The sequence below is a fragment of the Mauremys reevesii genome, linkage group 3 (assembly GCF_016161935.1).
Source record: "Mauremys reevesii isolate NIE-2019 linkage group 3, ASM1616193v1, whole genome shotgun sequence".
Taxonomy (NCBI): domain Eukaryota; kingdom Metazoa; phylum Chordata; order Testudines; family Geoemydidae; genus Mauremys; species Mauremys reevesii.
The window spans coordinates 84,231,457-84,259,151 of NC_052625.1; the positions used below are offsets into that span (position 1 = coordinate 84,231,457).

Genomic DNA, 27,695 nt, shown 5'->3' on the forward strand with positions numbered 1-27,695 from the left:
ATATATTTTTAAACCCTTTCTGAGAGGTAGGCTAACTAGAGAGGTGGTCCAGGAGGGAGCTGTTAGGTTGATGAGTGGGGGAGCCTCACTATAATGTGATCATTGTGTGCATTTTTTAAAATGACTTATACATGTGCACAGAGATTTGGAGAGGCATGTTTTAAAAAGCTAAATAAATACATAAAATAAAATCCCACCCATGGCCAGCTCAGAGGAATGAGAGTTGTGTTTGGGAAAAGATGCACGTTTTTACCTTTATATCAACATTTACAGTTTCAGCACCTTTTCCTTCCAAAGCGAGTCATCTAGCCCTTAAGAAATGAGCAGGAAGCCAGCCATATAGAACTGCCTCCCCAGAAATCCCCAGGTGTCTTCTTTCGCTGATTGCCAAGGGGGAGTAGGGAGTATAGATGTAGTGCTTCTAACATAGTTTAGGACTGAACTCTGCTGAGATTACAGATTTAATATTGTTCTTAAAATGCTCAGGTCAAGTCAAATTTCTACATTGGCTTGACAGTATGAAATTAATGATCTGAAAAGTATCACATGGGGAATCAGAGAAGCCTAATGTTTCCACATAGTAAGAAAGTGGCATTCATTTCAAGGAATCAAAAGGCAACCAAAGTAAGAGGAGTCACACCACAGATGATTCTGGCCCATGATGCCACATACATAGTTTCTTTCTGTCCTAGTTGCTAAGATACCAATTTCTTTAAATTTGATAACTGGAAACAATTCAGTGTAGACTATCTTGCAAGGTATTCACAAACCATGGGGTAACTAAGAATAAAATCAGCCTTCCCTCCCCATTTTTTAAATTCCTTTCACCTCATGTGGCTATTGAGCTGATACATTTGTGATGATATGCTGTATTGCAATCACTGGCCGCATTTCTCCTTTGGAACATTTAAGAAAGGGCAGAGTGATCAAATCAGTCTCTCTAAGCTACGTTAGACTCTGGGTCACCTTACTAGATTGCGGTACTGTATTGACACTAAATATGGTGAATGAATCTTTACTGAAAGGCAGGGAAGTAAAGCTTCCCATAAAGCTGAGATCAATATTTGGCTACATCCTGTAGCTGTTACTCACACAAAGCTCCCTTTGAAGTCAAAAGGAGCTTTACCTATGTAAGGAGTGAGTAGACACTGAGTAAGAACCTCAGTGGCGCAGAGGAGGATTTTAGTCCCCGTTTATTATCATTATTGTTTGTTAAAAAATCTACTTTCATTAAATAAAATCTTTCGGCAGAAAGAAAGTCCTCTTGCCTCAAAATGTTTGGAAGAATTATTGCTGCTGTTTTCTGTCATGCTGATCTCCAGCAATTTGCTATGTACAGGGAGAACTTTTAAACTGTGACTTTTAAACTGAGCCGCTCAGCCCACTGCTGGTCTGGGGTCCCGACCGCTGGCCCCGCTCAGCCCGCTGCTGGTCCCGGGTTCTGGCTGCCAGCCCCTCGCCAGCCGGCGTCCCAGCCGCCGGTCCCACTCAGCCTGCTGCTGGCCTAGGTGAACGGAACCCCAAGCCGGCAGTGGGCCGGTGGCATAAGATCAGCATTTTAATTTAATTTTAAATGAAGCTTCTTAAACATTTTGAAAACCTTGTTTACTTTACATACGACAATAGTTTAGTTATATATTATAGACAGAGACCTTCTAAAAAACATTAAACTGTATGACTGGCACGCGAAACCTTAAATTAGAGTGAATAAATGAAGAGTTGGCACACCACTCCTGAAAGGTTGCCGACCCCTGTTCTAACCTTTTCAGTAATTTGGGAAGTAAACTGTAATTGGAAGATATCCTTGGGTTCGATTCAGTATGGCACCATGTTGTTCCCTCATTTACTCAGAGGGGGGAACAAAAAATGCCTGATTCTGTAGTCCTCACACTGGCAAAACTCCAGGTGACTTAAATGGGAATTTTTCTTGCACAAGGACTGCAGGATTATGCCAAAAGCCAGTTTTTGCTGTTGATTTTCAGTGATGATATTTAGCCGTCTCCTTTGTTTCTGCCATAATTTTCACTGCAGTTTAATAACCAAGCCTTGAGTTACTTAGACCTCTCACTAAAGGATATGTGTACACTAGCTAAGGGACCTTGGGATGCTCTGACTATCACTGGCGGAATAAGTAGAAGAACAGAGTTTTCACTGCCACCCGTTAGTTAATGTTGCAGCTCAGCTGGTGTCTTAGTGTTTTTGGCAGTTTCACCTTATGCCTGGTTTCACGGGTGAAACTTTGAATAAGCTTCTTGCTAGTGAACCAAAACCTCTCAGTCACACAAATACACAAATACTGATTGCCATTACAGAGACTAAGGAGAAAAAGAATTAGGTTCAAATACTGCTCCAGCTGAAGATAATGAAAGTTTTGTCATTCTCTTCCACAGAAACAGGCAAGGATGCATACAGTACATCTACACTGTCACCGGGAGCATGCTTCCCGGCACGGATAGATGGATGCACTAGCTTTGCGCTAGCTAGTGCATTAAAATTAGCAGTGCAGCTGAGTTAGCAGCTTGGGCTAGCGGCTTGATTGCAAACCCACCTGGACTCCCTGGGTCTGTACTAGCCCAAGCTGCCACCCATGTTATCCCAGCTATGCTGCTATTTTCAGTGAACTAGCTAGACTCAAGTTAGTGCGTGTCAGTCTACCTGTGCTGGGAAACATGCTTCCAGCTGCAGTGTAGATGTGCCCTAAGGGTCCTTGCCTATTTCTGTTGAAGAGAGTGGCAAAACTTCTAACTTCAGTGGGAGCAGTGTTTGGCCTGAATTATTTTTCTCCATAGTTTTTGCAGTAAAGGAGTTTATTCTAAGTTTCACCCATACAACCAGCCATGAGTTGAAGCTGCAAAAACCACTAATACTACATGAGCTGCAGCATTAACTAACGGATGGCAGTGAACACTCTCTGGTTTTCCACTTATTCCACCAGTGATAGTTGTGGTAACTGGACTCTCTTAGCTAGTTGATGACTTAGGAGAACAGAGCATGGAAAAGAGAGTTTATTGGAGGATATCTATCTCAGGCTAGAGGTAGCTCATTTAATCAGCACTGTATCAAAGGGAGCTGCATGATTTAAGGGATTTTTGATGGGTTACGCAGCTATGTGCTGATTGTGACTGAAAGCTGCTGTATTCTGACAGCTCTCTGGTTGCCTATGTGGAATTGTTGTTGGTCTAAGTTAATTTCCAGTGGATAGTCAAACACCACAGTTTTCACCTTTGTTTTCAGTCTCACCAGAGAGTCCATAAAGTTCAGAGTTTAAATTATTTTTTCAGCCTTAAGTAATGTCCTTCCAGATGATTACTGAAGAACATCGGCAGGTCAGTGTGGGAGAAACACTCACCATATTGTAGGTATTTGGTAGATAAATAGAGGTCTGGTGCGGTAAAGGGGCTGGAAAAGTTACCCAAGCAGAGAAACTATCCAACTATCCAAGTTATCCAAGCAGTATTTCCTTGACGTTGGAGCTGGGATGAATTCCTGGCCAGTACAGCCAGCTATAATTCTCCTCTGGATGTAGAGGATTGTACCAGTGGGGAGAGAGGGTTGACTGGACCACTGTGCTTTTTGGTGATTCTGTGGTACAGAAGTGCCACTAAGGGTCTGTCTACACTGCAATTAAGCAGCTACAGCTAGTCCATGTCAGCTGACTCGAGCTTCCGGAACTTGGGCTATGGGGCTGTTTCATTGCAGTATAGACATTCGGGCTCAGGCTGGAGCCCAGGCTCTGGGACCCCCTGTGTGTGTGGGGGGGTGTCCCAGAGCCCAGGTTCTAACCTGGTCAAGACAGTCTACACTGCAATGAAACATCCCAGTAGCCTGAGTCCCTTGAGCCCAAGGCAGCTGACACCAGCCAGCTGCGGGTGTTTAGGTGCAGTGTACACATACCATAAGAAGCTGTTACCAGTTGGTTTAATTTAGAAGAGTCAGAAGGCTGCTATGAGATGTGCCTGGGGCGGAAGAAGGCCTTGGCCATCCCAGAAATTGGGGGAGCACAAAAGTGGCTTAAAAGCCACCTTGGCCTCTTAGTGGTGGCCTCATTAGTAGAAGAGTCCTGTCTCTGTGACCCAAATGAAAAGGATAGCCCTTATTGTGTCATGAAAAATGAAAAACTTTTCATGGCCTTGAGAGGACTTAATGTGTATGTTTTTATGACATTCTATGTTTTTGTTATCTTTTTTCATAAATGAGTGTTTTACATTGCCAGTAGTGCCTTTAAATGATGACTATGTGAGATGGAGTTGGGCTCTTAATTTTGAAAGGGAGTGTCTATAATTGGAAGCAGCTGACATTCAACCCCTCTTTTATTCTTGGGTATAATTTAGCATGAAGCTGTTCCAAAAGAGCTACAGTTAAACCCTACCTACAGGTGCCAGTCTATAATTCCAGCCGTAAGCTGTAATCAGCAGAAGACTTGTATACACAACTGTTTTTTCCCCTCTCTCCCTACCAGCTGAAGTGAACACTATCAATGAGAGTACTGAAATCCTTCACCTTAACCCTGCTGTCACCACGGAGTATGTTGGCGAACAGACAGAGAAGAAGATGGAGTTCTGTGACCGCTCCTGTGAAGAGCTGGGAACTGTGTTCACTGAGCTCACTGGGTTGCGCATTGTTGTTAACAATTTAGTGGATAACCTTCAAAAAGTGGTAGGTATCTCTGGACTTAAGAATCAAAAGAGACAAAAAGTCAATTATAGAATGTTGTCTTCTCTGTCTCCCTCTGTCACTTTGCTTAAACATCTATAAAGATGGCTAGGTTGTTAGGGGAGGGGAATCCTACATTTTCAAAAGTGACCACAAATGATTTTGCATGCCCGACTATGACACTTCACTTGGGCATGATTTTCAAAGGACAGGTTTAGAACAACATTTCTGAAAATCAGGCCTTTTAAAAATATTTCCCATATGGTAATCAAAATTCAAAGCGCTCAAAATCACTAGTCAAATTTGGCCATATGTGTACTGTATATACATATGTCTGTATGTGCATATCTATGCATGTGTGTGTTATATATAAATATATTATGTTTATATTTATAATGGCCACATATTATAGCTAAGGGGCAAACAAATGCAGGTGAGTTTTATCTTTTTATCTTTCACCACTGCAGTATGATGAAGCGTATAGCTACTTAAAGTCCTAGTTATGAATCATGTTCATACTTCGTAAACAAAGTTTTAATAATTTACTGCATGTCACGGGATTAGAATTATTTTCCCTTCTGAAGATGATGAACTACATTGGGGGGGAAAAAAAGCCTTTTACAGTAGATTTTATTGAGCGCTAGGTAATTATGATCATAATATTAGCTTAAAGAATTGCACTCTGTGGTACAGTAACTGAGTTGTGTTTTTCTTCTTGGCTAAAGTACATGAATGCATAAAAGTGTAAGTTTTCAATCATATATTAAAGTCAGGTGATTGAGTGATAGTTTCTCTGGTTTTTGATTTAAGGCACTTTAGTTATATAATTAATTTATTTGTTTAATCTTTCAGTCTGAGGAGAACCAAATTATGTGGGAATTGATTGGGCCTAACAAATCTCTAAAGAACCAATCGGTCTGCTGGCAGGATGGTCGTGCCTTTGCAGATAATGAAAACTGGGTTGTGGATAGCTGCACCAAATGTACCTGTGAGGTAAGACTATGGAAGGATTCCCCCTATTTCCAAAATGGACAATGGACTGAATCCAGCTTGGCTACTCAATCCTGTTCCAGCATCCAACATTTATTCAGGGCTTGATTGAAAGCTCACTGAAATCAATAAATAGACTCCCCATTGACTTTGATGGGTTTTGGATTAGGTCCTCAGTTTCTAATGGACAATACTGCAGACTTATACTGGTAACTTGCTTGGTTTAAAAATATTTCCTTTTATAAAGATCCAACCTCATTAAACAAAATATTTTTGTCTTTTAAAATGATGACAAGCAAAATCTCTTCAATATATGGGTAGAATTTTCCCTGGATACAAAGATTTGCCTGTATTTGAACATATACATGAGCCAATATGTTGCTTTCTTTTATGTAGAATTCTAAAACCGTGTGCCATCAAATCACTTGCCCAGCGGTGTTTTGTGCCAATCCATCATTTATTGAAGGTGAATGCTGTCCTGTCTGCTTTCATTGTAAGTATTTAACAAAAGGAAAATCCACCTGTTTGGCAGTTTTTAAAAAACCTACTTTATTTAAGGGGTGGTAAAGGAAGAGTTGAAAACCAACTGAGCCAAAGAAAAATCATTATTTAAGCATCAGGATAGTGAGGTTTAACTGCATTTTCTCTGGCTGCACATTCCAATTTCCCATTGTGTATTCTTTGGTTTTCTTTCTTTTTTTTTACTATCTGGTTAAAGTAGACTGCAGTCAGAGTGGATTAGTGTGCCTGCCGTTCCCCTATAGAATGTGTTTGGATTCTAGAGAAAAATGGGAATTTCCTGTGTTTCAGTATAATAATCATTGGAAAGGCAAAAAAGTCTCACAAATTTCTTTTCTCCTTCGGTTGTTTTGAATCTTACAATACTTCACTTATATGGAACAGAATAACAAAAGGATTCTTCCAAGTTAGCACTGCAGTTTGTGGCTTGCATTTGTAGTAAGAATAGTTTTGGAAATATATCTTGTTCTGGGCTGGACAGGTCTATTGCAGAAAAAGAAATTGCAAGACATTTTTAATAGTTTCAGTTTTCTGAAGTGTAATATTTATTGCATCATATTCAGATTTCTTGCCTATTCAGATTATATACAGCACATATTTTCATTGTGCTCTCGATCACATTTATGGTTATGTTGTGTTTAGAGATGGGTCCAAGCCTCACATTTTGTATCTGCATTCCAAAGTATGTAGATGTCTGGAACCAGAGATTGGGTCAGCCCATTATAGCGGCCTGCCCCCAAAATGTGAGGGTGTTCAGATCCAGGTATCTGAGGTGGGCCAATCTCTAACTATGTTTTCTTTTTAAATAAAGTTCTCTATCTTTTCTGTGATAGATTAAAATAAAAATCAGAACCAGAGATCTAACTAGCACAGGATAAGTTCTAACAAAAAGACATGTGAGAACAAAAATCTTATGACAAAGGAATTAACAGTGTTAAGCAGTTTTTGCTTCTTCTGCAGCCAAAGACAGTGAAGATGGTTGGTCTCCATGGTCTGAGTGGACAGAGTGCTCAGTGACATGTGGCTCTGGAACACAGCAGAGAGGAAGGTCATGTGATGTCACCAGCAACACTTGTGTAGGCCCGTCCATCCAGACAAGAACGTGTAGTCTTGGCAAATGTGACAATCGCAGTGAGTGCTGACATCTCTCTCTCCTTATTCATGTTCTCTCTGCTTCTCCCTTTCTAACCATGAAGCAAAAGGAATCCTAGCCTGGATTTCCTATGCACACTTTGATTGCTAGAACTGTATATATTTTAACACTAATTTATGCATTAGTACACTATTATCAAGACATACTGTATTTTTGTTCCTTTACTCACCCATCTAATATTCCTCATCTTTAGTGTCAATCTAATATGCATGTGTACTGGCCAGTCTAGTTTTTGCTCTGTAAAAGGAAAGATACTAACAAGTAGGGCCTCTTGCCTTGAGTCAGCATATATGCAGCACTGGCTACTCTGCAAGGGCAGCTAATAGCTTGTGTGTCATTGAGGCATGATTCTCAGCACAGTCCTTAAGCACAGAAGTGTTTAGGATATGGGGAAGAAATAACTGCATTAAGTAGTTATAGAAAACTTTTGTAAAATACTAAGTGATCTTATATTTATTGTACCTACAAGGCAGACTAAAGGAACACTGGTCATGATCACTTTCAATGACTCCTGAACAACTGTTTAAGACAAGTATTTTCTTATGTACTTACAACACGTTTTTTTAATGATCTGTCCTCTGAACTGAGCTACTCTAACGTCCCCTTCAGTCCTGTGTTGGTGGTTGTGTTTCATATGTAAGATAGTCTCTGATGTCTGAACCCAAATGTTGGCTTTTGTAACAGATAGTAATAAAGGGTGGGACACCTATTGTAAAATGGAGAAAGCTCTGTTGCAGGGCTAGGTTCACAAGTGAATTTCTATTATGCCCCCAGATGGGACAAGCACTTCCTTATGTTGTGTGGTTTTGTTTTTTTCCTCTGTCAGTACGTCAAGATGGTGGCTGGAGTCACTGGTCTCCTTGGTCTTCCTGTTCTGTGACCTGTGGAGTAGGCAACATCACTCGCATCCGTCTCTGCAATTCCCCCATCCCGCAGATGGGTGGGAAAATTTGTAAAGGAAGTGGCCGTGAAACGAAAGAATGTGAGGGAGTCCCATGTCCAAGTAAGTTTGTGGGCTTAACCCCAAATTGAAAGTCAAATAGAACTGTACTGTGTGTTCCAAGAAGCCAGGCTCTAAATCAGGGGTTCTCAATCTTTTTCTTTCTGAAGCCCCCCAACATGCTAGAAAAACTCCATGACCTACCTGTGCCACAACAACTCTTTTTCTGAATATAAAACCAGGGCCGGTGTTAGGGGGTAGCAAGCAGGCTGGGGCCCCATACCATAGGGATCCACATGAAGCTACATTTTTCAGGTTTCGGCTTCAGCCCCAGGTGGCAGGGCTTAGGGCCTCAGGCTTCAGCCCCATGCAGTGGGGCTTTGGCTTTCTACCCTGGGCCCCAGCGAGTATAATGTTGGCCCTACTTGGAGGCCCCCTGAAACCTGCTCTCAGCCCCCTGGGGGGCCCCGGGCCCCTGGTTGAGAACCATTGCTCTAAATTATAATGATAGTGATCCAGGATCTAACATGCAGCCTTGGAGATGGACTAGTATAAATCTATGGTATGTGGTCACTTGGCTCTGTTCCTTTGCTTTGGTTTTTGGGACTGTGGCACTGGATTCAGAAAAGAAAGTTCAGAAGCAGTATGGTCTTGTGGGTTAATCAGGGGAATGGAACTCGGACATCTAGGGTTCTACTTGTGCCCTTGCCACTGACTCAATATGTGGCCTTTGCAAGTCATGTTGGCTCTCAGTGCCTTGGTTTCCTTATTATCATGCTTACCTAGCTCACAGGAATATTTTAAGAAGAGATGGGTAACAATGGTGTTGTCTGAGGCTTTGCAAGCTTCTTAAATTGTTATTTGGGTTTAAAAAATTAAAGTTTGGGAACCTTTCCTTCCTGTAACTTAAAGACATAGTTTCCAAGGATAATTCAAATATACAATAACAAACAAATAAACATGTTTTCTATCTAAAGGGAAACCTATGCTATATATTAGGAACTGAAGTAGAATCCCCCTAAAGCTGGCATAATTATATGCCCTATACATAGTATACACACATAATTTATATTTAAAAAAAAATCTTTCTTCCCCATTGCTTTCTTTTCTCACAGTCAGTTTAGATTTGTTTTTCATTCTGTCCACTTCCTGCTTAATTTCATCCTATTTTTTACAGTATTTTCTCTGTCTGTTCACAGTCTCTCAAGTCTATCATGGAATGTGAACCCAAGTATATTAAAGTGAAAGTTGAACTTCTGAATCCACTGTATATTTGAGTGGATTAAAAAACAGGCAAAATGAATTTACTCATCTCTACCTATGAGGCCAAATTACTATAAGCCCCAGGTGTTTTTTATTTATTGAGAGCCATCAGTGTGCTTGGTGCTGTACAAAGCAAATGGGAAAACACAGTCTGTATTCTGGGAAGTTAGGTCCAGATTCTGTTCTTATACTAATGTAATCCTGGAATAACTATACCAAAATCAGTGAAGTTGCACTAGCATAAAATGTGCATGAAATCAAAAGCAGGCCCTTATAGCCTGAGTTAGTTAGGCAGTGCAGTTTGGAATACGAAATGAGAAGGAAATCTGCAGGTGGTGTATATGTCACTTTATTGTAAAAATGTCATATAAGTTAGCAGACTTACTTTCAAGTTTTGATAAAAGTAGTTTCCTTAAAAAGGGATTTGAATGTAAAACATTGAGGTCATTTGCTAACTATAGAAGGAGATCCCAGAATGCAGTTAATTGCATTGAGCTAGATCTTTATCATCAAATATAAACAAAAGAGTCTCAGCACCAAGTGCACGCTAAGGGTTTTTTCAGCTGTAAATTCTGATTAGAAACAGCTGGTTCAGAATTGGCTGCTAACAAAATGACTTCTCAGAACACCTTTATCATGGAAGAAGTCACAGAGCTCAGAGTTATGCAGGTCATATGCTTGGTGTTCTCCCATGCCATATTTCCATAATAGAATTTGTCTTAATAACAATCTCATCAGTGAATGTTGAAAATCCAGATGCATCAGCCAACATAAACTGCTTCTGATCACTTTAATTGAAAATATACCATATGAAAAGGCATTGCATGCGGTTATGAGTTGTCAACAATAACTAAAATGGCTGAAAAATCCATGTATTTACCTGGAAATATTGTAATCTCAGTTTTCAGTTGTTCAGTTTCATTTTTTCTTCTGGGTACAGTTACAAACTGTTTATAGAGCTATCAGAAGGAGGAGTTACCTTTATACTGCTGAATGTTGTCTACAGTATGTGGCTCATGCTAATTTTCCCCTTTGTCCTGCATGTTCCAGTTAATGGTAGATGGGGTCCCTGGTCTCCATGGTCCGCATGCTCTGTCACCTGTGGAGGAGGGATCCGTGACAGGTCTCGTCTCTGTAACAGCCCAGAGCCACAGTATGGAGGAAAGAAATGTGTGGGAGATGTCCAGCAACATGATATATGCAACAAGAATGATTGCCCAATTGGTGTGTATGCACTGAGTGACCAACAGAGAGCTATGTAGCTTGCAAACTTTGTTATTGCTAGTTATTTATCTCCTGTCACATGGATAGCAACATTAATTGATATTAGAGAGTCTACATGTATGAAATACACTAATTCAGTCCCTGTTTCAGAAAAGCACTTACGTAAATGCTTAAGTCTAATTCACTTCAGTGAAACACTATGCATGTGCAGATTGTTAAGTGTTATCTGGAATAAGAAGATTTCCTGCATCAGGGTCTCAGTATACTATTAGTATAGTCAACTGTTTGTAGCAGTCCATGAACCAAAAAGGAAATGCTTTCATATACAGTTGAACATTCAAATATCTTTAATTGTCAGCATTCCATCATTTTTTATCTATTTCAATGAATGGAGAATGTTTTTCTTTAATACGGGTTACCGTTCTTTACTTTCTGCGCTACTACCCTTATTTACATTTTTGCTTGTGTTTTGACAGATGGGTGTTTGTCAAATCCATGCTTTCCTGGAGCAGAATGCAACAGTTATCCTGATGGGTCTTGGTCATGTGGCCCATGTCCAGCTGGGTACCTTGGTAATGGAACAGTGTGTGAGGATCTTGATGAGGTATGCATTGTTTCAGTTATCAATCAACTTGAAACATTTCCTTGAGGCTATTTATAAAGATTGTATGGTGATTATATAACATGCTAACTTGGTTCTTTCATTTTGCTTCTTTGTTTCTCCGTAGTGTATAGCTGTGCCAGATGTTTGTTTTAAGGTGAATCATGTCCATCGCTGTATGAACGCAAATCCAGGGTTCCACTGCCTGCCCTGCCCTCCACGCTACAAAGGAAATCAGCCTTTCGGGGTGGGCCTGGAGGCTGCCAAGGCAGAAAAGCAAGTAAGTGATGTTGAAGAGGGGTCAATGGTTAGGAATGTGATGGAAACTGAAACCTATCTAAGCATTCTCCATAAAAAACAAATTGTGAAAGAATATTTCATAAATTTGGGCAACAAACAAATATAGCCACAAATAGCTAAGCGCCAGATTTTCAAATGTATTTAAGCAGCTGCAGATGTAGATGGACACCTAGTGGGATTTTCACAAGCTCGTAGGTGACTAACTCTCTTTGAAATCAATGGGAGTTAGGTGGCAGGGTGCTTTTTGAAAAATCACAGTAGGCATCTATCTCTTTCGTAGGTGCCTAAAATACCTTTAAAAATACGGTCCTAAATGTGGATGCAACTTTTCTACTAATACGATGGTGCATTGGGCCTGATTATCCACTGCTTGTCACCTTGTGTAGTCATTTCTACCTGTGCGAAATGAGCGCAAAATGCTACAAGGCCAGAATGGTAGCCTTTTAAATCCAGAGTTTGCAATCCCTTTTCACAGGTGTAAAAGACTACATAAGAGGCAATGCAGTGGAGAGCTAGGATGATTATCTTGATAAATACACCAAAGTAAGGGTATGTCTACACTACGGGATTATTCTGAATTTACATAAACCGGTTTAGTAAAACAGATTGTATAAAATCGAGTGCACACGGCCACACTAAGCACATTAATTCAGTGGTGTGCGTCCACGGTCCGAGGCTAGCATCAATTTCTGGAGTGTTGCACTGTGGGTAGCTATTCGTAGCTATCCCATAGTTCCCGCAGTCTCCCCTGCCCCTTGGAATTCTGGGTTGAGATCCCAGTGCCTGATGGGGCAAAAATCATTGTCACGGGTGGTTCAGGGTAAATGTCGTCAGTCACTCCTTCCTCTGGGAAAGCAATGGCAGACAATCATTTCGCGCCCTTTTTCCCTGGATTGCCCTGGCAGACGCCATAGCATGGCAACCATGGAGCCTGCTTTGCCTTTTGTCACTGTCATCGTGTGTGTACTAGATGCCGCTGACAGAGGCGATTCAGCAGTGCTACACAGCAGCATTCATTGGCTTTTGCATGATAGCAGAGATGGTTATCAGCCGTTCTGTACCGTCTACCATGCCGTTGTAAATTGGCAATGAGATGATGGTTACCAGTCCTTCTGTGCTGTACCTTCTGCTGCTGTCATGGGTGCCCCTGGCTGAGATTGGCCGGGGGCGCAAAAGACAAAAATTGGGAGTGACTCCCTGAGTCAATCCCTCCTTTATGGTATCTAAAAATAGAATCAGTCCTGCCTAGAATATGGGGCAAATGTACTAGAGATCCAGTGTATCAGAGAACCAGAGAGCACACCCGCTCCGTGTCAGATCCCGCAGGAATGATGAGCTGCATGCCATTCACAGGGGGTGCTCCTGCAACAACCCCACCTGTTGCTTCCCTCCTCCCCCAGCCTTCCTCGGCTACCGTTGCAGTGTCCCCCCATTTCTGTGATGAAGTAATAAAGAATGCAGGAATAAGAAACAGTGACTTGTTGGTGAGATGAAATGAGGGGAAGGCAGCCTCCAGCTGCTATGGTAGTCCAGACAGGACATTAAGCAGTGTGGGGGTCAGGAGCTCAGCATCCCGCTGCTATGATAGTCCAGGCAGTACAGAATCTTTTCTTTACACATGAAGGGCGGGGGCTGATGGAGCTCAGCCCCCTGTTGCTATGATGAAGACGGTTACCAGCCGTTCTGTACCGTCTACTGGGAATGACCAGGAGGCCAGTCAGGAGCACTCATGGTCTGATGATGAGGATGGATACCAGTCCTTCTGTACTATACCATCTGCCACAAGGCTGATGATGACGATGATGGATATCAGTCATATTGCACCATCAGCCACCAAGGAGGGAGGGCGAGGATGCTACAGTTCAGTGCCGCAGCATTGTGTCTACCAGCAGCATTCATTAGACATAGGGTGACATTTAAAAGAGTCAAGAGATGAATTTTTTCCCTTTTCCTTCTGGGGGTGGGTGAGGGGGGTAAATTGACGAGCTATGCTCTGAACCACCGTGGACAATGGGTTTGACCCTACAGGCATTGGGAGCTCAGCCAAGAATGCAAATGCTTTTCGGAGACTGCAGGAACTGTGGGATAGCTTGAGTCCTCAGTCCCCCCTCCTTCCCTCCATGAGCATCCATTTGATTCTTTGGCTTTCCGTTACGCTTGTCACGCAGCACTGTGCTGAGTCCCTGCTGTGGCCTCTGTCTGGAGATTTTTTAAAAATGCTTTGGAATTTCGTCTTCTGTAACGGAGCTCTGATAGAACAGATTTGTCTGCCCATACAGCGATCACATCCGTACGGTCCATGCTGGAGCTCTTTTTGGATTTGGGACTGCATCGCCACCCGTGCAGATCAGAGCTCCACGCTGGGCAAGCAGGAAATGATATTCAAAAGTTCACGGGGCTTTTCCTGTCTACCTGGCCACTGCATCCGAGTTCAGATTGCTGTCCAGAGCGGTCAGTGGTGCACTGTGGGATACCGCCCGGAGGCCAATACCGTCGATTTGCGGCCACACTAACCCTAATCCGATATGGTAATACCGATATTAGCACTACTCCTCTTGTTGGGGAGGAGTACAGAAACCGGTTTAAAGAGCCCTTTATATCGATATAAAGGGCCTCTTAGTGTGGACGGGTGTGGCGTTAAATCGGTTTAATGCTCCTAAAACCGGTTTAAACGCGTAGTGTAGACCAGGCCTAAGTCATCAAACATCTGTCTGAAGATCTCACTTTTCTAAATGCCAGTAGGTCAAGATGTATGTGTGTGGGGAAGGGTGAGGCAAAGGAGAGGAAATGACACAGAGGAATGTTATCTCATAGAAAACTAAGGCAACTTCTTTAAAACAGCTGCCATGAGACTTCATCAGTCTCTTCTTTTTGAGCCATGTTGTAGTTAGCTCAACATGTGAAGTCTAAATATACAACACCTGTTAAAATTAAGGCACTCAAAACTTACCAGGAAAAACAAAAGAAATAAGAAGAAAGTGACAGTAAACTTGCTGACAGGATATTTGTTTGTCTCTCTGGTTTAAGAAAAAAATGACTACACACCAGCTGGTAGACTTAGACCATTATATCCTGAAGACCAGTACTCTAAAGGAAATGGGTGTGTGCAGTTTTTCCTGTCCATAATGAGAATTAATGGCTCCTAGGGGAATGCAGACGTAATTCCAAAAAACGTAAACTAATTGTTTAAATTTATTTATTGAGTAATGTCCATTTTTACCTGTGGTTATGCTTTTTTTTTTTTTGTATTGCCAGTTATCTACAATTGTGAACTGACAAAATAAAATGTATGGCTTAGACCAACATTTTTTTTTAAAAAGTGCCTAAATTGAGACATCGAAATAAGTGGCCTGGGTTTCAAAAGTGCTGAGGACCTAGAAGCTCCTACTGATGTCATTAAGTTTGAATGAATACGATCTGTTCTTGTAGGTGTGTGAACCTGAAAATCCATGCCTAGATATGACACACAGCTGCCACAAATCTGCAGAGTGCATCTATCTGGGCCATTTCAGTGACCCAATGTACAAGTGTGAATGTAGAACAGGATATGCTGGTGATGGACGCATCTGCGGTGAAGATTCTGACCTGGATGGCTGGCCCAATAGCAACCTGGTCTGTGCTGCCAATGCTACTTACCATTGCATGAAGGTAAGCAAGAAGGGGCAATAAAAAGTTATGTCACAATCAATTTTCTTTTTTTAATAGCTAAGGATATTTCTTTTCATTATAAAACTGGTGATGGTTTCTATGCAGACTTGAACTGTTAAGGTATCCACTCTTTCTATGAGATAGTATAGAATGTATATTCACTTACACCTTAATGGAGTCTTGTATTTCACTGGCTCACAATTATCCTATTCTGTAAAACACTTCATAGGAAAAAGAGGGATCACTCCTGAATCACTTCTTATCCCAAACTGTCCAGTCCCCTCCCCTTTGTAGCAGAATTATTTTTCTGTTCTGGGAGGTGTTCTGGGGACCACTAGGAAGAGTTCCATGGACCATCATTTGAGAATTACTCAAGCATTACTTGCATGAAAAGCTCTTCTCTAAAGAGTTATCTAAGAAGACTGAAACTATGCAGTCACCAAGATTCAGCAGGAGCTTGTGTACTGGTAGCCAGATATTAATAATGTTCTACGACAGAATGCTGGTTCTGTGGGGTATTATGCCAAAAGTGTGCGGCCCCATGCAACTCCATCCCCACTTGTGACCTAGCACACCTCACTCCACAACAAAGGAGGCAATAGGATTACAATGCTCTGGTATTGCTGATTGAGGGGCAGATGGAGCAGGGCTGCTGAGATAGTAGAAAAAGGGTAGATGGTGGTTAGGATAGGTGTGTCTGGGACCATGGGTGAACTTGGCCTCAGCTCAGAAAGGTCCTTAAGCATGTACTCAACTTTAAGCACTTGAGCAGTCCCACTGAAATCACTGCACTATTGACATGCTTACAGTTAAGCATGTGCTTAAGCACTTTGCTGAGTTAGTCTTTATGCGACAACATTGGCTGCATAGGCCTACAGATGGCACTGTTTTCTTTTGATTGCTTTTTTTCAGTTCTAAACATGACCTTCTTAGATTTCTGCTCCCGCCCCATATTAAAAAAAACATAGGTCCTTAATTTTACTTGAGAATGCAACCAACCTGTCCCAAGCAATGGCATCCTCTTCTAGCAGTCTAACAGTGGCAACAAAACCAAAAGAACCATGTCAAATTCTGAACTAGCGTAATGGGCAAACAAATGAGAAACTTTACACAGAGACTAACAGTGTTTGAGCTAAGAGTGTTAAATGGGGCAAAAAGTCATCCAGGTGTAACTACATTGAAGTCAACGGCATTACACCAGGAATGAATTTGGGCCAATGCCTTATTAACAGAAAGGGTGTATTAGATAGACCCTTGCTGAACACTAGTCTCAGATGCTGAACTTTCTCACGCTGCCTGCTGTCGGCTCATTGTAGAACTGGCCAACTCAGCATTTGCAGTTCATATATTCTTTTTGGCTGCTGTCATCAGGACATGCAACATGTTGACTCAAGATGCAACACAAAAGATCTGCTTTCATTAAGAACATAACATGTTGAACACATTTAGAGGAGACTGTTCCCAAAGGTTCAGTCCTGTCTTTCTGTAAGACATACATTAATTTTATAGAAACAAATGCTTGATTAAAGAGGTCTATTTAAAAAATAGAAAATATTCTCAGGCAGTAGCACTCATTAGAAATTATTCTAGTTTAGTAATTTTCTAAAAAAAAAAAAAAGATATCCTTCCCCTACTCTGTGAAAGTGATTGAAAAATAACTTATTGTCTAAATTTAATATATTGAATTTAAATTTACTTTTAGTTCTCTCAAAATTTTCAGATATAGACATTTTTTCCTCCAGAATTCCTGTACTGAAAAATGAAACATTAGCCTAAATATGATACTTTGGAGTCTAACTTTGGGTCAGGCATTAAGGGTTCATCTGTATATACAAAAAAAAGGAGTACTACAAGTTCATTTTGAGTCCTAAAGAGGTTCATTTTGATTTTGATAATTATCCAAAAACTATAATGCTTTTTCCTCAGCTTATCTAGATGAACAGAATCTCTTGAGCTTGAAAATTTGGGCTGGAAATGTCATGAGAATAGATTTTTCCCTGAGATTTCAACATTTTCTTTGCTGATCCTGGACTCAAATATATGTGCTATAAGAACAATATTTCTGCAGTGCTTTGGCATGTCCAGTTTTGGTTTCAAGCAGAAGTGGAAAGGTGAAAATAAGTGAAAACAGCAGAGAGAACAATTTATAACCCCAGAAAAGGTTTTGGTGTAGGAAATAGACAATGGTTTGAGTGGCTTTTTACATTTTCACCCATTCTTTATCCCAAGGCAGAATGATGACCCAAGATAAGGCATAAATTTGTAACAGTGAGAGTAATTAACCATTGGAACAATTTACCAAGTATTGTGGTGGATTCTCCATCACTGACAATTAGATGTTTTTCTAAAAGATCTTCTCTAGTAATTATTCTGGGAAGTTCTATGGCCTGTGTTATACAGGAGGTCTGACTAGATCATCACAATGGTTTCTTCTGGCCTTGGAATCTATGAATCTATTTCTCCACTAACTATACTATTTTAAAAGAAAATAGCAGTTAAAATGTTGGATCACTGTTTCACTTTTTTATGCTTATATTTCCAATTTAGAAAGCCCAAGTAGTTATTGTAAGAGATATTAGGTACTTCAGCCACCAAATCTTGCTCTTCTTTGCACCATTTTAATGCCATTGGGGTACATTCATGCAACCCCACTGAATTAAATAGGATTCTATGACTATAAATGAGAACAGAATTTGCCTCCATGTGTTAATCAGAGTAATTGCTTTCTTGAACCAAAGTTTTTGAAAATCTGTACTTATTTTTTTTTGCCTAATCCAGAAAACTGTTCACTTGGAATAATCACCCTTTCCTCAGTTCTGATCTTCAATGCGAAATAAAAAAGGATACATTTGCCTTTTATTTTCAAAAGTCTTGGAAATCTAACAGTGCAAAAGGACACATGTCTCAAAACTACAGCCCCATGTCTATGTCTTTGTTGCATTAACTTTCCATATGGTAGATTACATCTGAAGATCATCCTTTTAGCTTTCAACTTCATTCTTCTGGTTAAAGGCAGCCAAAGCCAGCCACGTTACGTTGCAGTCTTCAAAGTTCCTTCATGAGCTGTCCATAAGGAGCTGACACTGTGTGTGTGTGTTTTTTCCTATCAGATGCTCTCAGTTAAAACACACTGCAAACATTTTTTCTAACAGAAGGAAGTTGGGGAATGTGATTTGCAACTTCATTTAATTTATTTTACAGCATGAAAACTGGATGAACTAATATTTTTGCCAACAAACAAACACAAAGTCTTTAAAACGTACTTGTGACCAATTTTCTCAGCTTTGTGTTTTATAGCCTCTTGTGGGCTATATCGTCTTCAAGCCTATGTAACAAGCCTGTGACATAACATAAATATAATGTACTGATTTTTCTGGACAGGATAACTGCCCCCATCTGCCTAATTCTGGACAGGAAGACTTTGATAAGGATGGCAAAGGTGATGCCTGTGATGAAGATGATGACAATGATGGGGTAGAGGATGACAAAGTATGAGATTTTATTTAATGGTTGATTTTTTTAAAATGTCTTTTATCATTTTAATGCAACTCCCTGTGATAGGGTGGGGGGTCCCTGTCCAGTGCGGGGTGAGTACACCCTGTCTCTCAAGCCACCTTCTGCCTCTAGGCAGTGAGGCCTAAGAGTTTAAGTCCACCAACTGGCTCTTTGCTGTAGGGCTGTGTGGCCTAGGAGTCAGGTCTATAGAAGTCCTCTGACTCCCTGGGGTGTAAGGCCTAGATGCCAGAGTTACTAGCAATACCCTGGCTCCCAGGGCAGTGAGGCCTAAAGGCCAGCATCAATAGCACTACCCTGACTCATAGGGTAGTGAGGCATAGTGGCCAGAGTCAATAGGGTTGGGCTGCCTCCCAGGGAGGTAGCAGCCAGGATAGGGAGTCCCGGGCCCTCCCTGCTCCACTGGGTCTCAGCCCAAGGCCATAGTAGTGATGAATAGACTCACCACTTAGTCAGCGAGGATCCGCCTGAAACACTCTGACTGCTGTAGGGACAATGACTAGTCCCTCCCTGGGCTACTTCCTACTGTGACTCCTGCAGTCCTGGCCTATGTGTCTTTGGGGTCTCTGTCCTCGAGTTGTGCTGATCCTGGGGGCTCCGACCTCCGATTGGCATCCTCAGGTACCTGGGTGTCTGCCTGAGTCTCTGTGTCTCCGGCTCCCACAGTCTGGGTCCCCAGCAGCTCCTGGGCTGGAGCCTGCAGCATGCATCCTTCCTCTCCAGCAGCTAGCCCAGACTGAGCTGGGCTGCTCCCTCTTATACAGGTGTTACATTTCGGGCATGCCCAGGAAGGACATGGGGGCTTGGCTTCTCAGCCCACAGTCAGGAGTTAAGCCTTCCCTGTGCAGTGCGGGGTAAATGCACCCTGTCACACTCCCTTACAAGAAATAATTAAGGACTGCGTGGATCAGATCCTCAGTTGCATTAGGGTAGCTTTGAACTGCCCTGTCTTATCTCAATTACCCTTGGGGAGTACAGCCTAGTGCAGAGCAGAGTAGGATTGCAGGAGCGCAAAGAGGACCTAATGCCCCTTTTAAGTCTCCGCCCTATCCCGTACTGTGCTGAGTGCTCTGTGGCATCATCTTAGGGTTTTGGTATATTGACTAGAGCAGGAGCTGGTCCTCTGGTTTAAATAAAAAGTGACATTTGATTGCTCTGTCTGCACTGGGGAGAATGTAACAACAAAAGGGAAAAATGAGGTGTAGTCTGCTGTGTGCCTTCATGTTCTGGATCTGACCCATGCAGTCTGTAATTGGAAACTTTAAAAAAAAGTTGAACAAGCATTTAATCAATATGGTAACAAATCAATAACATTTATTTTGCATGTGCAGTTACAGAAATTATTGCCTTCAGTTACATGCAGTTAGTTGACACTGAAGTGAGTATCCTTATCTCTCAGGCACATTTATTTTTTTGTTACCATATGGCAGTATTTGATAAAATAGGACATATTTTGCCTTTCCTTTATATCTTTTCCTAGAACGTCCAAAATAGTGAAGTCTGGCTGTTGCATTAGGACAGTAATTTGTCTTCATGGAAAATGCTCGCACAACAACAAAATAGTGCAAAATATTCTCCAGTGACTTCTCTTAAGGTTCTGAGAGACCTAGTCTCCTCTCCACACACATATGTTGGGCCTGATCCTCCACTGCCTTGCACATTAGGTAGTCATTTACTTTTGTACAAAATGGGTGTAATATGCCTACCAATCTGCATTAGTATTTGGCACCCGTTTCGCAGAGGTGTAAATAGCTACACAAGGGAAAGGGCTAAGCTCATCAGTGGAAGGCACACTTGTATATCAATTTATATGTCTTAGTTTCATTTTCACTTTCATTTCTTCCTAAGCGGAATATGAGGGATGGGAGGGTCGGGAAATACTTCTTGATAAATGAAAAAGTGCCTCGAACCAAGCTGTGATTTATATTCTTAAATCCTTTGCTTCTGCTTGCTAGGACAATTGCCCTCTTCTGTTCAACCCCCGTCAGTTTGATTATGACAAGGATGAAGTTGGTGACCGCTGTGATAATTGCCCATATGTGCACAACCCTGCTCAGATTGACACTGATAATAATGGAGAGGGTGACTCATGTGCTGTGGATATTGATGGTGATGGTATGTTCTTATTCGCTAAACCAAACAGCAACTGGTTACTATTCCAGACCTAATACTTATGGACAATGGGTGGGCTGGTTGCATTTGTCTGTAAGATAAAATCAGTTCCACCTGATATTTTACAGTCAGAAATATAGAAAAAGAAAGGGAAGACCAACGTCCACCAATCCCCAGACTCTGCATTGAACACAGGACATTAATTATAGACTCATAGACTTTAAAGACAGAAGGGACCATCATGATCATCTTGTCTGACTTCCTGCACATTGCAGGCCACAGGACCTCACCCACCATTCCTGTAATAGGCCCATAACTTCAGCTTGTATTGCTGAAGTCTTCAAATCTTATGTGAAAATAATGTGAAATGTACCCACATGAATGTAATAGATCACCCATGCCCAATGTTCTAGGTAAATCACACTTCCCCAGCCAGGGCCGGCTCTAACATTTTTGCTGCCCCAAGCGAAAACAAAGAGCGCCGCCCCGCCCCCGAGCGTCGTGTCGCCCCACCCCTGAGCGTCGCGTCGCCCAAGTCCCCGCCCCCTGAGCGTCGTGTCACACCGCCAAAGTCCCCAACCCCCCCCAACGCTGTGCCACTGAAGCCCGCCCCTGCCGAGCACTGCACCGCCCAAGTCCCCACCCCCCCAGCACAGAGCCACGCTTCTCAAGCCCTGCCTCCCCCCAGCGCCGCCTGGCCGAACCAAAAAAAACAAAAACAAACCCCAAGTGCCGCCCCGTCCCAAGGTGCCGCCCCAGGCCCTTGCAAATATCCCTCAGAGGAGGAGAAGAATTTCTTCCTGACTCCAAAATAATCAGGATGCAATATTCTACTTTTGTTTCCTGTTTGGAAATAAGAGAAAAAAAAGTTATCAGTTAAGGCAATATCTAGAGGATATTAATCTGGGCCAGTTAAAATCAGAATTGACCTGGATAATCATACAAAGCTCAAGCCAATCCAAACTCAAACATCCTCTGTGTTTTAATTTGCTTATTTCTACACACCTCTCTAGTCTTGGTTTTGGCTAGAAATGGAAGCAAAAACATTGAAATGTCTTCAGAAAGCTTGTTCTTGAAGCATTTCTAACATGGTTGAATCCCAGAAGTGTTAGAAATAATAGAAAAAAGTCTGGTCTTGGATTTGCTTCATTAATCATGCAACCTTTGGACACTTATCTGAATTGAACCTCTTAACCTTTTGAAGTTCTCCCATCATTCACAACATCAGATTCTTACTAGAGCTCATGGGACTTCTCCATGTGCAATGAGTGGAAAACATAACCCTGTATCTTTGGCTGAGACTCCGTATTTCAAAGTTTATATAAAGCTCCAGAAACCATATAATTGAATAGATGATCCTAGTGTTATCTTCTGGCACTTGTGCCAACACTGTCTTAACTTTTTTTTGTCACCATGATATAATTTTGGAAGGAGAGGACAATTTGTTGCAAAATGAGAAGGAAGGGTGTTTGCTGAATATTTGGCAACACTGTACAATTAATTATATATATATGTTATAATAAGATGAGCTAATTTACCACTAAAGCATATGCTCATGCAATGAATTGCTATATAGAATTCCTCAGGAATTCCGTTGTGATTAGGGTGACCAGACAGCAAATGTGAAAAATCGGGACAGGAGTAGGGGGTAATAGAAGCTTATATAAGAAAAAGACCCCAAAACCGGGACTGTCCCTATAAAATTGGGACATCTGGTCATCCTAATTGTGCTATAATATTTATTGCAGAGCATTACTCAAAAAATCTGGGTAGGTAGTTCCAACTCTAAGCAATAAAAATCCAAGTAATTTAAAATGAAAAACTTTTTTTCTACTTTTTTAGCAATACACATTTTCTTTAGGCTCGCAAATATAAAAGGCCAAATTCTTCAAAGCCCATGCAGTCCTTACATATGTAAAACTTCCATTGAAATATATCTGGGAGTTTTTACATTAGTAAGGAAAGCAGGATTCGGCGCACAGTATGAAATTACAGTAGAACCTCAGTTACGAACACATCAGGAATGGAGGTTGTTCGTATGAACAAAACGTTATGGTTGTTCTTACAAAAGTTTACAACTGAACATTGACTTACTACAGCTTTGAAACTTTACTATGCAGAAGAAAAATGCCCCTGTTAATCATCGTAATTTAAATGAAACAAGCATAGAAACAGTTTCCTTACCTGTCAAATCATTTTTTAACTTTCCTTTTACTTTTTTAGTAGTTTATGTTTAACAGAGTACAGTACTGTATTTGCTTTTTTAATTTTTGGTCTCTGCTGCTGCCTGATTGCATACTTCTGGTTCCAGATGAGGTGTGTGGTTGACCTGTCAGTTTGTAACTCTGGGGTTTGTAACTCTGAGGTTCTACTGTACACCAATTCCTCAGTGGCTCTTTCATTTCTTATTGTGATGTGGTGGTATAATAAAACTGAAGCAGCTTTAATGGAATGGCATGAATAAAACTCACTTCTGACAGAGGATCAGCATAGGGCTATGAACCTCTTAAGAGCCACTTAAACCCTCAAAATAGGGCTTCAATGGAATTTAAGTGGGGGCCTGACCTCTGCAATGGTATATCTTACTGTATGTGAACCAGCTATGCTAGATTTCTTATCTGCTTTAGTCACATTATTTTTTTTACCCTCACAGACATTTTTAATGAACGAGATAACTGTCCATACGTTTACAACACTGACCAGAGAGATACAGATGGGGATGGAGTAGGTGATCATTGTGATAACTGTCCATTGGTGCACAATCCCGATCAGGTAAACACTAAGCTCATTTGTGGGTGGGAGGATTTACTCTTGATGTGGGAAATCTGAAAGCAACCTTCTAACTGCTTGTATTAATGCTGATCTCAGAGTAGGAGAGAAAGAGAGAGAAAATGTTTAAGGAACTAAACTAAATTATTATTATTATTGTTATGATAATTTGCATTAGAGTCAAGCATAGAGACCTCTACCAAGATCAGGGCCCCATTGAGCTAGGCACTGTACAGACACATAGTAAAGGGCAGTCCCTGCCCCAGAGAACGTATCACTTAAATAGTCAAGAGGTGGGAGGGGAAAGAGTGACAGAGAAGCTAATTAACTCACCCAGGGACTCAGATCAGCAACAGAACCAGAAATGGAGTCCAGGTCTCCTGACTCTCAGTCCAGTGCCCGGCCCATTAGACCATCTTGCCCTCCTTTATAGTCTTTAGCTAGCTGATTGCTCTGTGGGGGTGTGGGAGATACAGCACAGACTCATTGGGTAAAAGGCCAGGAAGCTCTTCTATTATCACAGGATACAGAATAATTTAAATGATATAATTTTAAAAGTCTGATATCCCACAAGCCACCAGTGCAAAATGCGGCCTAAATTCACTTCTGAACTGGAGGGGCCCATTTCTCCTATCACAGGACATCAGTAACTGCAATTGATTTCAGTGACAGTTACTCCGACCTGTGGTAGGAGAATCATTCCCCTTCCTTCACAGAAGAGACATATTAATGCATGGAAAAGAAAAGGCCATATTTTGCCTTTTTTTTGTTTCCACATAAAACATAAAGGCCCATTATGGCAATGATACACACTGTTTCGTGACAATTCTCTTCTGCCTGCAATCCACCCACTTCACATGAAAAGAAAACTGCCCTGATCGGAAACATAATATATGAACAGCTCTTTTATGATATTCATGGTAAATCGCAGGTTCTGGTATGAACTGAAAGCAAAAGTTATGAAAAATAGTTTTGCAAGTTTTCAATGATCTAACACTGAATGTTGCCTTGGTTCAGGTGAATGCCTTGGAATTTATAATTATGCAAAGTTATTGCACTTAGCTTCACCTCAGGGCTTATAATAACTAAACTTAATTGAGACCAATAGCAGCCACTCATACTTTAAGAACCTTATCTGGGCAAGACAGTTCATATGAGCGCTACACAGCTTGCACAGACTTCAATAATATGAGGTAACACACTCTCATGAGGGGCTATCGGGCCAGCTGAAATGCATGATATCATATATGCATCTATTTTGTGTTTGCAATGTTAATTATGTTCCAGGAAAGAATTTTATCATATTGCACTGTTTTATTAAATTATTACATCTGATTTTTGTCCTGCAATGTATCTAATGAATACTCTAGTGTCCATCCCAGATTTTTAAATTGTTATAACAGTTGCAGTCAAACCCCAAACAGCTGGCTTTAAGACTGAAAAGTTAGATGTGAATTGACCATCCTTCTTTTGCACCTTTAACATTTTATATATATATATATGTGTGTGTGTATATATGTATATATATATATATATATATATAAAACCCTCCTCTTCAATGTAGGCATTAAACTTCCTTATATGAGAAAAACCCACAGCCCTGATTTTCAGGTCTGGCCAAGTGCCGCTCCGTGCAGAGCCCAAGGGGTTTGGGGCCAAGATGTCATTAACCCCACCTTTGCACTCCCTGTATCCTGTGCCATTTGGAGAACAATTTGGCTCCCACTGCAAGTTAGAGAAGCCTTAGGTCTGCTTTGAACTTCACTTGGCTCTCCATGGCTCCAAGGGTCCACGTGGCAACAAAAATTGCCAGAATGCAGTGGCACTCCAGGCAAACCTCCTATCCTGGCCACACCCCTGGCACAACCCTTATGATGCGTGCAATGAAGGCTCTATGGGTATGTCTACAGTGCAGTTAAAACTCCTCAGCTGGCCCATGCCCTGTGAGGGTTCTTGAACCCGGACTCCAGCCTGAACCTAAATATCTACACCACAGTTAAACAGCCCCTTAGCCCAAGCCCTGCAAGCCAGAGTCAGCTGGTATGGGCTAGTCATGGGTTTTTAACTGCAGCGTAGACATACCCTATGATGCACAGAGAACTCCTTTGCATCAGGGTTATTTCCTGTGGGCTAGATCTGAACAAGGTACAGCAGTGTAAAGGGGAGGTATCAGACCTGTGAATTAGGACCAGTAGGTTCCAACCAATAATCGTAAACTAAGAGGCATGTAGGAAAATGTTTGCCCCAGTTTTGGTAAGAACTTCATTGACATTCTTCATATTAGAGTGAAAAAAATTGAAGTTTTATTACATTTCTACTTCATATAAATTTGTCACCACAATATAGGAACTCTTTAGGAAGTTACTGAAAGAGAAATGTAGAGAATAAGGAAACATGTCATCTCAATTTTGTGCTTTGTAACAATCAAGATGCCAATGTTGTTGCCTGTTTTTTTTTCTGTAGACTGACATAGATAATGACCTAGTTGGTGACCAGTGTGACAATAATGAGGACATAGATGAAGATGGTCACCAGAACAACCAAGATAACTGCCCCTACATCCCCAATTCTAACCAGGCTGACCATGATAAGGATGGCAAAGGGGATGCATGTGATTCTGACGATGACAATGATGGTGTTCCTGATGACAGGGACAATTGTCGGCTCATGTTCAACCCTGACCAAAAGGACTCTGATGGTAAGAACCAAGTAGAGTGGGTTTGATTCAGTTTTAAGTACATGAAGAATTGGTGCATGTATAGAGCAATGTGAAGGATATTTTTCCCGAAGGATAAAAGAAATAAGACATTTCAGACCAAATTGAGCCCAGAGGTAACAGGCCTAATATCATTGACCTCAGTGAAGTTTCTCCTGCTTATGCCATGTCTGAACTTGGAACATTGTATTAATGCATTAAAGGGCATCAAACTAGAACTGGTCAAACATATAATATAATTTTGATTAAAATGTGATTGTTATTTAAAAAATCAAATTTTCTGGGACATAGTTTGTTTCCTTTTCAAATGTTAATTTTTTTATGAAATATTAAACTAGAATTTTTTAATTAAAAAAACTGTTTTGGTTTTTGAAAACCAACACAGTTGAAAATGTTGGTATTCAACTTCAGTTTTTTATTGAAAGAACCAAAATATTCCATAACATTTAAAAAATGAGAAATATTCATTTATTTGTAAATATATATGGAAAATATTTGCCATTTTTCAACCAACTCTACTAAAAATTGTTTCACAGAGGAAACACTTTAGGTATGTGTTGATCATGTGCACTAGACTGTTACATAAATGGATGCAGTATTTTCCTTCATTTCTTGCCCTGAATTATTGTGCTGTAGTCCTGGTCACTGTTAAACAGCTGTAATAGTCTACCACATAGATAGTTGCAGTTCAGTGGTTAATGAAGTGTTACCAATATATATATAACATATAAAACATTTTTGTGATTCTTTAGGATAAAAACTGCTATACACGTTTGATATATCTATGAGTAATGACCCACAAAATAAATACATATGAGCAATTTCTTAGTTACACAAGTGTAAATGAAATTGCTGGAGTTAATCCACATTGATGCTGGTGTAACTGAAAGCAAAATTTAGTTCATATGTTCATAGTGACAATACGTTTACAGTGGACCAGTTCTCGATTGCTGCTCTGGTTACTTTGCACTGTATAGCTGGCAGTTATAGCCCCCTGAGGATTCTAACTGCACTGGGAAATCCTTGGGTGATATAGAACAGTGATAGCAGTTCCCACACCACCTCTCCTCCCAGTATCCTGGTGTAAGGGGGGCATGGCTAGGATAAAGAGGGAATGACTTATACAACTCTGTGCCCTGCCAATCTCTGTAATTGCCCCATAGCCCTTGGACTGATGTAACTTCTATGAGGACCTCTGTAGTCCAAGGGTGACTTGGGGATCTGGGCAGTATAGTTCCGTTAAAGCCAGCTTTTGCTCCTCCTGGTCTTGTGCCAAGCGTAGCGCAGCTGGGCT

The 27,695-nt window shown here is 41.1% G+C and overlaps 1 protein-coding gene across 1 annotated transcript in view; it reads left to right on the forward strand.

The window, feature by feature from the left end:
- Positions 1-27,695, forward strand: part of THBS2 (thrombospondin 2) — a 49,029-nt gene that overhangs the window by 11,465 nt on the left and 9,869 nt on the right. Inside the window, exons 5-17 of the mRNA XM_039532816.1 lie at positions 4,460-4,656; positions 5,506-5,646; positions 6,040-6,136; positions 7,123-7,293; positions 8,142-8,318; positions 10,569-10,742; positions 11,219-11,346; positions 11,471-11,623; positions 15,073-15,291; positions 18,673-18,780; positions 20,760-20,919; positions 23,570-23,688; positions 26,149-26,383. Of these exons, the coding sequence (XP_039388750.1) occupies positions 4,460-4,656; positions 5,506-5,646; positions 6,040-6,136; positions 7,123-7,293; positions 8,142-8,318; positions 10,569-10,742; positions 11,219-11,346; positions 11,471-11,623; positions 15,073-15,291; positions 18,673-18,780; positions 20,760-20,919; positions 23,570-23,688; positions 26,149-26,383 (2,079 nt within the window). The remainder of the gene's footprint in view (positions 1-4,459; positions 4,657-5,505; positions 5,647-6,039; positions 6,137-7,122; positions 7,294-8,141; positions 8,319-10,568; positions 10,743-11,218; positions 11,347-11,470; positions 11,624-15,072; positions 15,292-18,672; positions 18,781-20,759; positions 20,920-23,569; positions 23,689-26,148; positions 26,384-27,695) is intronic.